The following is a 17259-nucleotide window of genomic DNA, read 5'->3' on the forward strand; positions in this document are numbered from 1 at the left end:
TATGATGATTGTTGTTTAAAGGTGGTGGTCGTGATTACTGTTTTAAGAGGAAGTCAACCATCCTCTATATAACATTAATAAGACAGAAGGTCCGACACTTCGAGAAATGAAGACAAGGGCCACGATGGGCATGAAAATGAAAGGCTTCCTAGGCCTCCACACCTAATAGCGTCGGGGTCGGAAAAGAACAAGAGTTGACCAAGGGAGGTCGGATAGGATAGCCTGGCACAAGTAAGTGGAAGCAATGACAGGACTCAGCTAAGGGCCCCTGTTAGTCGCGTTTTACGACAGGCAGGGGTGTTATTCTATCGCCCCCACCCACAGAGGGATTGTTGTTTAAAGGGCCTAACAGATAGGTCATCGGTTCCTAAGAGGCCTAGTACGAGGTGAACGAAATGTAAATTAAAAGTTCAAAATGGATCCACTGACTACAATCTGAAACGAATGATGAAACAAAACAATCAGTGGTCACTGGGATGATCCAGGTCACCGGTCCCTCATATAGTGGGACGTGGTGTTCCTCACAGGCCTCGTATACTGGTGCTACTCATAGCAACACTCAGGTTCCTCACAAAGTGGTAACGCCCACCCATGGTCTTCCGTACGTAATAGTATTAATCACAAGTATTCTGATGGTTCTAATTTCATCATCCCTTTTTGTAGCCTCTTACGTCTCCCACTCTGGTGCCTTGTGTTTCAATCATTTCATACTCGCAAATGCGCAGTTACGATCCACCATTCTGGAAGAAACAAGTCAAATCGTTTACAAAAGGTCTTTTGACAGAGGAAGCAATGTCACCAATGGCGTACAGAAGTGCAGTAATGGAGGAGACCTTTTTGATAGACATAGAACGACTGAGGAATGTGAGCTGACTGCACACTCGGCTGACCTCGTTTCACCGTGACTAGTTATTGTACCTAACAAAATTAGCCTAGTGAATTACGTGTAAAATGGGACTTGCGCTACAAAGAGTACAATTGCTTCCAAAATTCTTATGTACACTTCAGAAAGTCTTTCATAGTTAAGGAACAATGTTGCCCATATAAATGAAATAGACTACCATGCAAATATATTCAATATAAAAAATATATATATAATGCAAACCATGTGGTAAAATGAACGTTGCAAACCAGAGTGGTGCATTTACAAACACTGTTGTACAGCTGTGGTATTGGCAATATCTCTATAAATAAGATGCACATGTCAAATTTTCGGATTTTATTCATCTCGTATACAGAAGTCTGTCCGAACATCTCGAGTGTCACTTCAGCGACGTGCTCTTCAGCGGTGTAGCAATATTAAAGGGATGTCTGTTTTCTCCGTTAATATTCGCGAAAACCTAAATTAGAATAGTTGTGTTTTAGCCTTACGGATTAAAACTAAAGAAACTACTTTTCCCTTTGCAAAAATCAAATGGCCGCGCATCAATGGCTGCTAATTTCCTCGCGTTACGTCACAGCTAGAGATATCTGATCCTATGATCTTCAGGGCAGTGTTAGAATCACAGATAAGGAAGGCATGGCGTTTTGCGGATGATAACAAATACGTGAGATGGACAGCAGAGAAGTCTCAGTTTTAATTACCTTCGGCTACAACAGTGCATAAGACTCTCACTTGACATGAAACGAAACAAAGGAAAGCAGTTCTATTTGTTCTGGGTGATTTCCGACAAAGGAGTAGCGTTACGAAAATGTCGCACTGGGAAGACTGGAGAGTAAGGAGACGAGCAGTTCGACTAAGTGGTATGTTCCGAGGTGTCAGTGGAGAGCTGGCGTGGAATGACATTCGTAGACGAATACTTTTGAGTCTTTTTTTTTTGAAGTAGGCACGATCGTAATTAATCTATCTATCTATAAAGAAGAATGACTGTCTGTCTGTCTGCCTGTGTCTCTGCCGTCTGCCTGTTCCTTTATAATCCATACCATTCCACCAATCTGAACGAAATGTCGTATACTTGTCTTTTAGGACCCGGATAATCCCCATCTACAAGAAATGTTAATAGCCCTCTCCATTCCCTTTTGGCACATTAAGATAGGCTAATACAGGCGAAATATCGAATTTGTCGTACAAGGGCGAGACACGACGCGGAGAGCAAGAGTCGGTAAGTCCGTAAACCAAGCGTTATGGACACACTAGCGCGCTCTACGATAACCACAGGCCTGGTGTTCGGCTAGACATACGGCAAAAGCCGGGGTTGCTGCCACTCCGGATGTGAGTCAGATTGTGTGTATGTTCCAGCATAGCAAACTTTGTACACTGCCCCTTGGGGAGTGATGAAACGTCTCTGTGGTGTAGTGGTTAGTGTGATTACCTGCCACCCCCTGAGGCCCGGTACGAGGGCTGCAACGGGGTCCACTTAGTACGTCAACTGAGCAGAGAGGGGTTGCATACGCATCTCAGCCATCCTCGAAGTGGTTTCCTACTTCTTCCCCACGCAAGGCCACGGCCGCTTCCTTCCAATCTTCCCGTCCCCCATATAAGGCCCCTGTAAACATAGCAGGTGAGGCCGCCTGGGCGATGTACTCATCCTCCTTCCCACTTGTATCCCTGACCCAAAGTCTCACGCTCCAGGACACTGCCCTTGAGGCGGTACAGGTGGGATCCCTCGCTGAGGGGAAATGGACGAAGAGATAAATAAATAAATAAATAAATAAATAAAAATAAATAAATAAATAAATAAATAAATAAATAAATAAATAAATAAATAAATAAATAAATAAATAACTATATTTCTATACTGAAGAGCCTCCGTGGCTCAGACGGCAGCGCGTCCGCCTCTCACCGCTGGATAACGTGGTTCAAATCCCGGTCACTCCATATGAGATTTGTGCTGGACAAAGCGGAGGCGGGGCAGGTTTTTCTCCCGGTACTCCGGTTTTCCCTGTTACCTTTCATTCCAGCAACACTCTTCATTATCATTTCATAGCATTTATCAGCCATTAATATCACCATGGCAGTGGTGACCCCATTGTAATAATGCCCTATATCTGACTGGAAAACATGTTGTAGGTTTACATTTTAAACGACGGATATTGGTGTCGCGGAGATGAACTACAACAGTCTGGATGCCATTTAAGTCATAGTTAAGCCACAGTCGGAATGGAGGCCTGTAATGACCGAACTTGGCAGACTGTGCGCGTAAGGGACGGCCGATATTACTGTTCACGGAGTCCCTGAGATGAATTGTAACACTCTGAGAAGCGGTGAAAAAGAAAGTGTCCAGAATGACCGAGAGTAGTGTTGATTAGGTCCGAGTAGCGCAACACGTACAGTTATAACTTGGACCAACTGCTTCCCAGACAATCTGCGCAGTTTAACGCAAAACTAAACACTCTCAAATAAAACTTACAATTATACACGTAGCAATACTGTTAAAGAGTTCATAAACTAAGAGCCAACTTCAAACAAGTAAACATTCAATAAATCAATATTTAGCGCAGTCGCACAGGTGGCAGATTCCCTATCTGTTGTCTTCCTACCATTTCCTAAATGACTGCAAAGAAATTGGAAATTTATTGAACGTCTCCCTTGGTAAGTTATTACAATCCCTAACTCCCCTTCCTATAAACGAATATTTGCCCCAATTTGTCCTCTTGAATTCCAACTTTATCTTCATATTGTGATCTTTCCTACTTTTATAAACGCCACTGAAACTTATTCGTCTACTGATGTCATTCCACGCCATCTTTCCGCTGACAGCTCGGAACTTACTACTTAGTCGAGCAGCTCGTCTCCTTTCTCCCAAGTCTTCCCAGCCCAAACTTCGCAACATTTTCGTAACGCTACTCTTTTGTCCGAAATCACCCACAACAAATCCAGCTGCTTTTCTTTGGATGTTTTCCAGTTCTTGAATCAGATAATCCTGCACCTCCTTCTTAGTCTCTTTACTTCTCTGTTATAATATAGGTCTAATGGATCTTTACCATTTACCATTCCTTACTACCTTTAAAGGTACAAACTCCTCAACAATTGCTTTAAACCTACGGGCGTCAAATCAAAAGACCTGCACCTGGCGAGCCGAACCCATCCTGGGATCTCCCGGCACTAAAAGCTCGATAGCTGCAGTCGCTTAAGTGCAACCAGTATCCAGTATTCGGGAGATAGTAGGTTCGAACCCTACTATCGGCAGCCCAGAAAATGGTTTTCCGTGGTTTCCCATTTTCACACCAGGCAAATGCTGGGGCTGTATCTTAATTAATGCCACGGCCGCTTCCTTCCCACTCCTAGCTATTCCCTGTCCCATCGTCGCCATAAGACCTATCTGTGTCGATGCGAAGTAAAGTAACTAGCAAAAAAAAAAAAAAAAAAAAAGCCATACGCCATCCATTTCTTTTTTTGCTTTAAACCCATCCCAAAGGCTGTTAGCATTTTTATTTACCGTTTTCCACTGATCGTAGTTACTTTTTAAAAACTCCCTCATGCCTGTTTTTAATATCATCTATTACTTCAGTTTCTCTATAGAGCTCATCTGGTTTTATCAGCACCACATCCAGAATATTCTTCCCTCTAGTTGGTTCCATCACTTTCTGAATCAGCTGCCCTTCCCATATTAACTTATTTGCCATTTGTTGGTCATGCTTCTTGTCGTTCGCATTACTTTCTCAATTGACATTTGGTAAATTGAGATCACCTGCTACTATCACATTCCTTTCCTTATCGTTTCCCACATAGCTGATTATCTTATCAAATAATTCTGAATCAGCGTCAGTGCTACCCTTTCCCGATCTGTACACTCGAAAAACATCAAGTTGCCTATTATCTTTATGAGATGAGCCTTACACCTAGAATTTCGTGCTTGTCATCTTTAACTTTTTCGTAGGTTACAAATTCTTCTTACACGAGAATGAACTCTCCCCCCTCCTGCCATTCCTATCCTATCTCTACGATACACACTCCAGTTCCGAGAGAAAATGTCTGCATCAATTATATCATTTCTCAGCCATGATTTAACTCCTATTACAATATCTGGTAAGTATATATCTATTAAATTACTTAATTCTATTCCTCTCTTTACAATACTTCTACAGTTGAGCACTAGCATTTTTATGTCATCCCTACCTGATTTCCAGTTCGCTGTTCACTTAACACCGCTCCCTAGGCCACACCGTTTCCCTGAATGTACCTCCCTATAACCGTTCTAAACAAATTTCCTGACTTTTATGTACCACTGGGGTTTAAGTGAAGGCCATCTGAGCGCAGATCTCTATCTCACACCCACCCATTAGGATCTAGAAATCTCACTCCCAGTTTCCCACATACCCAATTCATAGTCTCATTTAAATCCCCAATCACCCTCCAGTCAGTATCTCTCCTACACAGTATTCCACTGATAACAATCTCCGCTTCCTTAAACTTGACCCGTGCTGCAATTACCAGATCCCACACATCCCCACCTATGTTAGTACTTGTCTTACGTTGTTGGTACCACATTCTCCTTCTCCTTCTTTTCTACTTTCCTCAACATCTGCCTTAACCGAACTCCCTTTCCTCCACACACATGTCTAACGATGGAGTCCCCCATGACCGGGAGCCTCATCTCATGTCCTTCCCTCCTGGTCCTGACAGCTGCAGATGGTACTTCCTCCTCCCTTTTCTCCATCTTATGACCCTGTTCCACCTGTCTTTTCCTATCCACTACTCCACATTTCTCTTTCCGATATTTTCCCTTCCTCCTACTTCCATACTTCTCTGCAACAGTTCCTTGTTCCTCATCTTCCCTCGGTTGTTCTAACTGCAGTGACTCATACCGTTTTCTCACAAACACCTGTCCTGAATTGTGATTCTGAATGGAGCCCTTAGCCTGCAATCTCCTTCCCCTTAAAACATCAGACCACCTGTCTTCTACAATTCCCCCCTTTCCTTCCCATGCCTCTTTTACACCTACTGTATCCTGTACACTGTTTGAGGGAGGCCTACTTTCCTTCCTGTCCTCTCAGAGAATCCTAATTATCTCCCTCAAACTCACCAACTCCTCCCTCATAGTCCTTAATGCCTGGTCTCACCCACAGTTCCTACACTTGCACTCCTTATTAGCCATTCTTTACGGAATAATGAAAAAAAGGAGAAATAAGATAACTTATTCTTTGCAAAATAAAAATGAAAGGAAAGAAATATTGTCTAGAATAGTTCACAAAGATCACACGACAATAAAGTAATTAATATAGGCTACTACTACACTACAATTACTACTTAGTTGTACGGATTCTTCCTACAACACCCTAACAGGATGAAAATTAGTGTTAATTACTGAAAACAGAAAATAATACACAAGAATTACACAATTCTCAACTGCAGTTAAGTCTACCCTAATTACTACAACAGTAGCCGAACAGAGCGGAGTACAACGGTTGGTAGAGATCACCGAGCATTGGCATTCGGGAGATAGTGGCTTCAAACCCCACTGTCGGCAGGTCCATGGTTTCCCATTTTCACACCAGGCCACGGGTGCTTCTTTCCCACTGCTAGGGCTTTCCTGTCCCATCGTCGTCATAAGACGGTGCGACGTAAAGCAACTCGTAATACAGACCGCTTAACTCCTAATAGATATGTAGGAAACCACTTTACACGATATCTATACGCTTATCAATTATATCATATGTATTCCAAAAATAAAATATTAATACGATCATAATTAACTTTTCCTTTGAATTTGTACTTGCGCAGAAACGCTTTTTTGCGTTAATATTGCTGTCATGTCGGTTTTCTGTCCATTGGCGGATCCTTTGAGAAAACCAGAGAGATAGTGTTCTGAGGACGTAAAGAGGGAGGTGCCTGCCATTATAATGAAAACTGCCCTGGTGGATTGTGACTGACGGTAGGCAAGTGGGCCTACCGTAACCCGGTCTGGTGGTACAAGTAGACAACCGTTGTGCATATAACACTAATCGAGAGGAAAGAAGGAATGGATCCGACACTTTGAAAAATGAAGATATCGGTCAAAGAAAGACACAGGCACGAAGGGCGTGAAAAGAAAAAAATCCTAGGCCTCGGGCTCGGAAAAAGAACAAGAGTTGATAAAGGAAGGTCAGATAGGATAGGATAGGATAGATGAAAGTGAGCAGCCTGGCACAACTACCAGGACTCAGTTAAAGGGTTCCACGCCCCCATGTCGAGTCCGTGGGGTCCTTTTAGTCGCCTCTTTGTTCTACCGCCTCCACTCACAGGGGAATGTAACCCGGTCCTCACACGAGAAACTACGTATGGGACCTTGCCGTCGTGTTTTCTGGGGTACGCAGTGTAATACTTCACCTACAATTCCGTGCATTAGCTAGTGGGAAAATAAAGGTCAATTCGTTCATAGGAAGAGGAATTAGGGAGAGACGTTCAACGTATTTCAATCACTCAGGAAAACAGCTGACAGTTGGACAACAGTTTGATGAGGAAGAGGTCATTTGCCTCAGTACAGTCCACGACTATCAGCACTGTTGTACGTGTAATCACAGCCACCTGCATCGCAAATGACAGCGGATAACAGAGTCGTGGTGTACAAATGACATACCGCCATCGTCTCTGCATGTCAGAGGAGTTCTCTGACCTAGACAAATATTTTCGTCATTCCGTCCAGTGTATCGACCACAGACGACTTAGGAAGCTTTACAAGACCGTAATGACGTGTTTATTGAATTTGTGCAGATCTTAAATCTGACGTCACGTTTCTCAAGGTTACGGTGAGGTCCCACGGTCAAAGTAACATTTACGAGTCGATTTCTGGAAACTGACATTCAAGGGCGAAACAAGCCTGAGCTACCGCCTGTAAACATCTGTAAACACAATCAGAGATAGGTTACTATATTTTACTGTACATGCCGACATCGTACGACAATGAGACTTTCTCCGCCCTTCAAAACTTCTGCCGGGTTTGAAATTCCACATCCCCGTGTCGTATTGCACATTGTCGTTGTTGTTATTATTATTATTATTATTATTAACTTAGTACTAAAATGGGTATAATTTTGAACGTACAACGCGTTTTTTAGAATGTTACGTAATCAACAGTCAAATTACGCACGAGTGTTGTTAATATTTTATTTCGGAAGATGTCTATCGCATATTCGATCTCAGTATGCATGAGGTAGGCCCACCGCATTGCTATTTTATTGAAAGGCAATGAAATAAGGGAAACATCATCAAAGCCACAACTTCCAGCTAAGCTACCTGGTACACTTGAATGTTGTCAGAGGATTAAGAAGGGGCAGTAACTGTAGTTCGCTTGTTCTTTTCCCAAAATACGACTCAATCACATCCGTCCCGCGCATTACCTTCGGTTCAGAGGACCCCGGGTTCGATTAGCGCCCGCGCCAACACAGACTGAGTTTGTCTCAATAGAACCAGTACAGAAACAGATCCGTCCACGTCAGGAAGGGCATCCCGTCGTAAAAGTTAACCGACCCTAAGACCTAAGCCGAAATCTTGAGTGGGAAGTGGTGTGCAGCTCAACATCGTGACCTTTATCGAGCTAAATGTTGGATAACGGAGCGCGGGCGAGACGCGTCCAATCCTAGAGCTTTGTGCAAGACACGCGGTGGACGTCTCGACAGTGGTACTCGGCTCGGCCGGGAATCGAAGCCGAGCCATACATGTTCAGAATGTAATATGAAAATGTCCGTCTCTGTGGTGCAGTGTGATTAGCTTCCAGGCGCGGGTTCGATTCCCGGCTCTATCACAAAATTTGAAAAGTGGTTCGAGGGCTGGAACGTGGTCCACTCAGCCTCGGGATGTCAAATGAGTAGAAGAGGTTCGATTCCCATCTCAGTCATCCTCGAAGTGGTTTTCCGTGGTTTCCCACTTCTCCTTCAGGCAAATGCCGGCCAAGGTCGCTTCCTTCCCTCTTCCTTGTCTATCCCTTTTAATTTTCCCATCCCCCAACAAGGTCCCTGAGGCCGCCTGGGCGAGGTACTGTATCCCCGACTCAAAGTCGCAGGCTCCAGGACACTGCCCTAGAGGCAATAGAGGTGTGGTGAAAAACAACCCTGGATTAAGAAACATACGACGCTGTGTTGGCTGAACTGCAATAGAAAGTGTCCTGATGGCTTGTCACGCGGGAATGCGTTAAATACTGATTTAGTCACGGGATGTAATTGGAATTCCTGCATTAGACACAATTTGCCGAGTATTCCCTGACCTGCGTCGCTGCGATGATGACAATAAAGGAAAGGGCTACATATCAGTGCCTCGGTTCACACGAAGAGACGTGGGTTCGATACCCGTTAGGAAGTCGAAATATTTAGAAACAACATTTTCAATGGTCAACTCGGCGATTTCGCAGCTAGCTCTCCAAGAGTTTGTGCTTTTACTTTTTCTTTCATCTTATATTCTTCGTCCGTGCGAACTTATTGCTCACCTTACGTCTCTCGATACACGAGCCAGCCACCCCCTCGTTATCTGTGAACAGTGTGCCGTGTGTTTGAAGTAGTCTGCCGAGAAAAGCGAACAACAAACCTCGTAAGTGTTGTCTTTGAACTGTTTTTCTTGTTTAAAATTATCTGTCCCAACAACCTGACTCGCTATATTCTTGAAGACTATCAACTTTGACGTGTTCCAACTCGGAACAAACAACTACAGTTGCGGTTCCTCCTTGTCTGTAAGGACTCAGAGCTACAGTATTAAAACTACGAAATCCAAAGCAATATTATGGAAGATTCATACGTGGATTTGTATTCTAAGTGTATATTTACTGTTTGTATTCGAATGTATTTGTAGCTGGCTGGCTGTTTGGAGGTCTGTCATTGCACGAATCTAGTAGGGTGAACAAATGCGGCCCAGCTGGAACTCAGGCTCACCTAGATGAGAGGGGAGAAACTCACCTTTGCTGTCTCTTCAGTTCCTTCCTCATACTCCCTCGGCTCCTGATAAAGGTGAAGGGCCCGCCACCTGGTGATCCGGATTTTTTCTGCGTTGCCATGGCCACATCACGTCACAAAAGGAACTCACTAGAGGGTGTAATGTTCTCAACCAAACAACACTTGTGGAACACGGAACTAGCACTCGACAACAAACAACACGAACGACCCAAGTTGACCGCAGTGCGGCACTACACTGGGCGAGCAGCCGGTTTTGTCAGATCCACGGCCTCCTCTACCTTGCCTTGTTGCCAGGCTTCCTTCACACGAGATCTGTTATGCTTCACTGGCCATATAATGGTAACACAAACATTTGAAGTCACTATATCCGGGTTCAGCTCTCGGCGTGTACGTTCGCAACTTCCACTATTGGTCAAAGTGCGAGAGTTTTTCCAGAAAATGCATTTCTCTTCCAGGAGAATGCTCCTATCGAACCTATCTTATCGATTAATAGAACCGATTAATTTAAATGCGATTCACCGAATAATCGAACCGATTAAAATTACTGTGTGGTGAAGGAAAACTATTTTGCGTGGCACAAAATCTGTGTAAGAGTAGTATTATTTATCATTTGGTGAGCAAGCCACACATATTATATGACTGACAGGTCATTAAAGTAGGCTGATGCCCCTGTCTTTCTTTCAGAAAGGTAAAAGCAATAATAGCTGGGCCGATAATAATAATAATAATAATAATAATAATAATAATAATAATAATAATAATAATAATAATTTCGCGTGGCCATTTCTAGCCGAGTGCAGCCCTTGTAAGGTAGACCCTCCGATGAGGGGGGCGGCATCTGCCATGTGTGGGTAACTGCGTGTTATTGTGGTGGAGGATAGTGTTATGTGAGTTGCAGGGATGTTGGGGACAGCACAAACACCCAGCCCCCGGGCCAATGGAATTAGTCAATGAAGCTTAAAATCCCCGACCCGGCTGGGAATCGAACCCGGGGTCTCCGGGTAAAAACCGGACCTTTACAAAACACAGTCGGGCGGCATAATGCGCATGGAAGGTACTTGAAGGGACTGTCATTAAGGAATTTCCAAGAAATGTGCGAATGGCGAGATACTAATTGCCAGAAAGAAACAGTTCAATTCGTGTGGGGTTGGTAACTGGAAGACACATCACCGGTTCGCCCACAAGGACGTGGGTTCGAATCCCCGTCAGGTACATATGACCGTGAGGTTCACTCAGCTTCTACCCCATCAAGTGCCGAGGTTAGGGTTTACCTTCGTGATGTACAGGCCGAACTCTCCGTCCGACCCGTGTAATGCATGGACATGATGCGTCTGTACCTATTATGAAATATTTACAAATGTTGTATTAATATTACAGATGAGATCACTAAAACCTGTAATCGCATCATAACTCGTAAGTCAGGTCTATGTAATTTTACGAGAAGTAGGTTTGAATTGCGATCTACGCGGTCAAAGCTTCAGTGATTTACATGTCAATGTACCCGACAATAATTATTATTCATTAATACAAATATGGAGAAAACAAAAGTTCGCTAATAAACTTTACTTCCATACCTCTATATGGCCATAAATACAGTAGCTTTCTTGGCTTTTTGTTGTTGTTGTTGTTGTTGTTGACACTTTTGACACTATCCTTCGCAGACTTCCTTCAGACTCTTTCTTCCATACAAATATTTGTATCCTTATTTTGTTTGTTTGTTTGTTTGTTTGTTTGTTTAGCAATAGCCCATATTTTCCCAAATATTAATGCACTGATCAGCCAGATCTATTAGTTACTTCCCACATTCACGGAAACTGCAGAGGAATGGTTTTTACTCGCATTAATTTTGGGGAGAAAATGCAGCGCGTACTCAACATTACGAACCCAAGAAATAACCATATGCAGATTTCCATTGGGTACTGTCCACTTTTATATTTGTTCTGTATCAACAATAAAACGCTCTGCTGTAAATCTGTGTAACAAGAAGGTCAAAAGCAGAACTCATAATGAGCTCTGGAAAATGAGTGAAACATACACTTTTATTCTTCGTAACAGGTATCTTTTCGGTTGGGAATTTCGTTTTTTATAAAAGTAGCCTGCCCCCATACGAAGAAAATGAAAATATTAATGTCTATTTACTTGTACAGTTGTATTTTCGCCGTGGTACGCACAAGTTCTTAATATGGTGGCAAATGCGAACTTTCACACACCGTATATCAATTTGTAGCACAATATATTTCCACAAAAACGTGTTATACGATAACAATTAAATGAATAAATGACACGAGAAGTATTACGTCCCTTGAATTTATGTTACTTACCACGTGAAGACACCATGCCTAACCTAAACTATGAGGTCTCATTATCTTAATAACAGCTGTTTACGTAAATCCTGACGTGATAAATTTAACGAAAAACATGCAATATAGTTAATATAAATTTTTGTCTCTCAACAGTTACAGTTATCCTAATAATGCTCCCAATCCTTATGGATTACATTCACAAGTACAATGTGTAACATTCACTTAGCTCGCCTCAATTGATCAGCTGATTGGCTTGGCGCGCTTTCTACAGTACAGTGCTTCCACCCCTCCAAGAGCCTTCATGACCGCGCTGTCTGCCGCAATGGCTAATGACAGAGCGGCGATAAGCAGTTACTGAAAAGCGTCGGCCAATGGCGCATGGCTTTTGGTGTTCGAGAACAAGTTCGGCTCGCGAGGTGCAGGTCTTTTGATTTTAACTCCCGTGGGCGACTTGCGGATCGTGATGAAGATGCAATGATGATGAAGACGACACATAGACCCAGCTTGCGTGCCAGCGGAATTAACAAATTCTGGTTAAAATTCCTGAGCCTGGCGGGAATGAAACCCGAGACCCCTGTGACCAAAGGCCAGCACGCTAACCATTTAGCCATGGACCCGGACAGAAGGGTACGTAATAAGCATACACGAAATTCCAATGCATTTTTCTCAAATATTTCTAAATGTAACTTGCATCAAGTTTTATTAAGCCCTTCTTGAAGGCCGTAATTCATAAGCAGATTTATCTTACAACTAAACTATTACAAAGTATTTGAAACAAACCCACTCTATGTTAGCCTATTTAAAATTTTCCAATTCAATGACTGCACGAAAAATATAAAAAGAGCACATTTAAAACTAAATAGAAATAAGGATCTAAAATCTTAAGATAGTGAGAGACCATACATCTTACATTAAACGTGGATGTTGAGTAAGAACTGCGAGTATCTGACATCCGCCCCGTGTCGCTACCTCAGTGTCTCCGAAAACCAGTAGTAGGGTCTAATACAACATCCGTGGTTTTCGGCAAGGAAAGAAATACATTTCTCTCCTTCTCCCGCAGTGGTGGTAGGAAGTACAACTGGGCAACCATCCTCCTAAGCAGAATGAATGAAACGAAGGCATCCGACACTTCGAAAAATGAAGACATCAGACAAAGGCCACGAATGGCGTGAACTCGATACCTAACACTTTCGGGGCCGGAAAAGAACAAGAGTTGACCGAGGGAGGTCGGACAGGGGGAGCCTGGCGCAAGTAAGTAGAAGTAATTTCAGGAGTCAGCTAAGGGCCCCGTGGTCGCCAACCCATGCTCCAAAGTTCAGAGCCCCTGGGGCCCATTTTAGTCGACTCTTAGCGTAATAATAATAATAATAATAATAATAATAATAATAATAATAATAATAATAATAATAATAATAATAATAATAATAATAATAATTTCGTGCGGCTATTTCTAGCCGGGTGCAGCCCTTGTAAGGCAGACCCTTTTCAGGTACACCCCCGATAAAGGTCGCATGTCCTATCAGCATGTCCAGTTTGATTATAGGAATGATTATTCTATCTAAATTCTAGGTTTGAGTTGAAAGAAACGAAAATATTTCCTCTCCGACGAAATCTTTTTTCTGCTCGATCAGATGTTGTTAGGCCACTGCAACCTTAATAAAAAGTAATCATAATATGATTATTATGCAGATCCAGAAATCTATTTCTTAATTTTTTGGTAATAAGAAAGACCACGCCACGGTTGCAGAGGTTCACTCTCGCCAACTGCCATGATTAACGGCTATCGATCTTCTCTTTCAGCTTCTTAGGGAGTAACGTGCTCTTGCGCAGGTGGCAGTTATTTACCTAGCCTTTTCGTAAATTATTTCAACCAAGTTAAACATTAACCTCCCTTGATAGATTATTGCAGTCCCTAATTCCTCTTCCTATGTAGGAAAAAAAGTTCCAACCAGGGGTGTATTCTCCTTGAATGCAAGGCATTCATTGCATGCGTTATGATAACGCAAAGAACTGTCTAAAGTACGATTTTTTATTGTTTCAAATCAAACATTAACGATTTCATCTCTCAGGAGTTCAAAAGTTACGCGCAACTGTACTAGTTCCGTTGCTGGTGTAGTCTCGCCATCTATTTCACTCTAGAAACAAAGAGACAGCAAACGGAGGAGTTAAGGATGTAAGGCATTCATTCTTAAAATTGCATTCGGTGGCAGACATAGTTCTGAAACCCTCCGAATGATGTCGCTGCAATTGAAACTTGGTCAGACTTTGTCGTCCCGTACACGTGCTACCGTCTGCCATCTGTCAGCAACTTGGAGAAAGTCGGCATGTTCAAGTTTACAACGAACGGGACCCACGGATTACCCCCCCCCCCCCAATGTGACGAAACTGACCAACGCCACTGGGGTGACTTACCTCTGGCTGACTAGGGAGTTCATTCATTGTGTGTTTTGCTGATCAGTGAGTTCATTCTGTGTGTGCTGTTCCTGTGCAATTCGTCGTTTTCGGTGTTTTGTTATATTTTATGCATATGCGGTATTAACGATGGATGAGTCTAAAACGGATATAATTGTAAATCTGTTTGAAAAGCCATTTACTGGCCGTTCGTTTGATGAAAAGATTCAAATAGTTAAATCCGGGAGACCTCTCCCTTCCCTCGCAAATTTATAAACAGAAAACAAGAATTGTGTTCAATCCAGAAACTTACAGTAAAACTGTTTGGCTCTGCGACTCTGAGTCACGTCCGCCTCTGTGGTGTAGTGGTTAGTGTGATTAGCTGCCACCCCCGGAGGCCCGGGTTCGATTCCCGGCTCTGCCACGAAATTTGAAAAGTGGTACGAGGGCTGGAACGGGGTCCACTCAGCCTCGAGAGGCCAACTGAGTACAGGTGGGTTCGATTCACACCTCAGTCATCCTAGAAGTAGTTTTTCGTGGTTTCCCACTTCTCCTTTTCCTTGTCTATCTCTTCAATCTCCCACCAAGGCCCCTGTTCAGCATAGCAGGTGAGACCGCCTGGGCGAGGTACTGGCCATCCTCCCCAGTTGTATCCCCCGACCCAGAGTCTGAAGCTCCTTGAGGCGGTAGAGGTGGGATCCCTCGCCGAGTCCGAGGGTAAGCAGATTAAGAAAGAGAGAGAAAAGACTCTGAGTCACTAAACAAATTATTCTGTTGGCCTTGCTTATTGTTTGTTGCTGAAAATTCCCCTTGGAACAGCAAGAAACGTGGATATGCAGATCTAAACAATCTGCACGAGAAATCAGATTGTCATATCCACGCATGGATATCCTTAGGTACCTTTGGTAAAACTAGGATAGATTTGCAGTTGGATAAGCAGAACCAGGAAAATGTTCTAAGGCACAACGAAGCCGTTAAGAAAGGGAAATTCTGAAACGGCTGACTGCGGTGACGTGCTTTTTGGGGAAGCAAGAGTTACCATTCCGTGTGCAGAATGAGGCTAGTGAATCCAACAACAGAGGGAATTACACAGAAGTAATTAAACTGTTAGCCGAGTTTGATGAAGAATTAACAGTCACTTCACAACAGCGAGTGTATTTACAGGTTCTCTCAACTCATTCAGAACGATTTAATTCAAAGCATCTGCACCGTAATGATCGTTGAAATAAAGATTCAGGTTGGGGAAGCTAAATTATTAGGAATTATGATCGATGAGACTTCTGATGTCTCGAACTTTTCACAGTTATCTAACTGTATTGTCCTCAGATACGTTCATAATGGTGATGTTGAAAGATTTGTTGGTTTCTATAATGTGAGTTCTGATAGGACAGCGAATGCATTAGTGAGACTTGCGATTGAGTGTCTGGATAACTTTGACTGCCGCTAAAAATTAGTTGCGCCGACTTTTGATGGAGCGGCGGTGTTTGCAGGTCAGCTGAATAGTGTGCAAGCTAAATTAAAAGAAGTAGTTCGTAGGATGTATTCACCCACTGCTACGCTCACAAGCTTAATTTAGTCCTCTCCCAAGCCGTGTCATGCACAAAAGAATGTCGTATATTCTTCGCAACGATGAGTGGCTTTGCGAAATTTTTTAGTAATTCTTCTAAGAGAACTAACCTCAAGGAAAGGTTTCCTAAAATAGCTCCAACAAGGTGGAACTATTCCAGCCGTTTAGTACAGACCATCCTCTCCAAGCGCTTTACGAAAGTATTTTGGAGGAACCTGGGATAACAATACAATTAATGAGGCAAGCGGGTTTCTCTCGAATTTAATAGAATTTCAGTTCAATTTTTTTCTGAACGTTTTAATTAAATATTTTCATTGACTGATGTCACATATAACATCCTTCAATCTAAGACCGTAGACATTGCATATTGCACCAGAGAAGTGAATTCTTTAGAAACTAAAATATCTATAATGCGAAACAGTGTATTTGCTAACATTTGAGACAGAACAGAAGAGAAATTTGATCCACCAAGAAAGAGAAGAAAGGAAGAAACTTTATTTTCGGTTAAAGATGAGTATAGGAGGGTTTACGTGGAAATGCATGATATTACAGCTTATAAATCTCATATTTTGTCCCGTATTGGCTCAACACAACTAAGTTTAAGTTATGCATAATATTATTCTAGCACAGTTAAAATATCGCTTCTGTTCATTAGGAGATCTGTCCTTCATTGAAATGGTTGATTGTAGAAAATTTTCATTTTTTTCGGACGATTTTCCTGAAGAGCAATTCGGTAAATTGATTGAAGTTTATGGAAAATATTTTGATATAGTACGACTTAAATCCGAATTGAGGGCAATGTTCACTTCTAAACACTTCAAAGATAAGACTGCGGTACATCATCATCATCATCATCATCATCTGTTTACCCTCCAGGTTCGGTTTTTCCCTCGGACTCAGCGAGGGATCCCACCTCTACCGCCTCAAGAGCAGTGTCCTGGAGCTTCAGACTCTTGGTCGGGGATACAACTGGGGAGAATGACCAGTACCTCGCCCAGGCGGCCTCACCTGCTATGTTGAACAGGGGCCTTGCGGAGGATGGGGAAGATTGGAAGGGATAGACAAGGAAGAGGGAAGGAAGCGGCCGTGGCCTTAAGTTAGGTACCATCCCGGCATTCGCCTGGAGGTGAAGTGGGAAACCACGGAAAACCACTTCGAGGATGGCTGAGGTGGGAATCGAACCCACCTCTACTCAGT

The 17259-nt window shown here is 42.9% G+C and overlaps 1 protein-coding gene across 3 annotated transcripts in view; it reads right to left on the minus strand.

Moving 5' to 3' along the window:
- The window catches only part of Shrm (Shroom), a 611435-nt gene extending 601449 nt beyond the window's left edge, over positions 1 to 9986 (minus strand). For 2 of the 3 annotated variants that reach the window (XM_067156386.2, XM_067156384.2), the window contains exon 1: positions 9805 to 9986. In XM_067156386.2, the coding sequence (XP_067012487.2) occupies positions 9805 to 9902 (98 nt within the window). In that variant the 5' untranslated portion in view covers positions 9903 to 9986. The remainder of the gene's footprint in view (positions 1 to 9804) is intronic. The other variant, XM_067156385.2, reaches the window with a different exon arrangement.
- Between the last annotated feature and the right edge of the window lie 7273 nt (positions 9987 to 17259).

The sequence above is a fragment of the Anabrus simplex genome, chromosome 12 (genome assembly GCF_040414725.1).
Source record: "Anabrus simplex isolate iqAnaSimp1 chromosome 12, ASM4041472v1, whole genome shotgun sequence".
Lineage (NCBI taxonomy): Eukaryota > Metazoa > Arthropoda > Insecta > Orthoptera > Tettigoniidae > Anabrus > Anabrus simplex.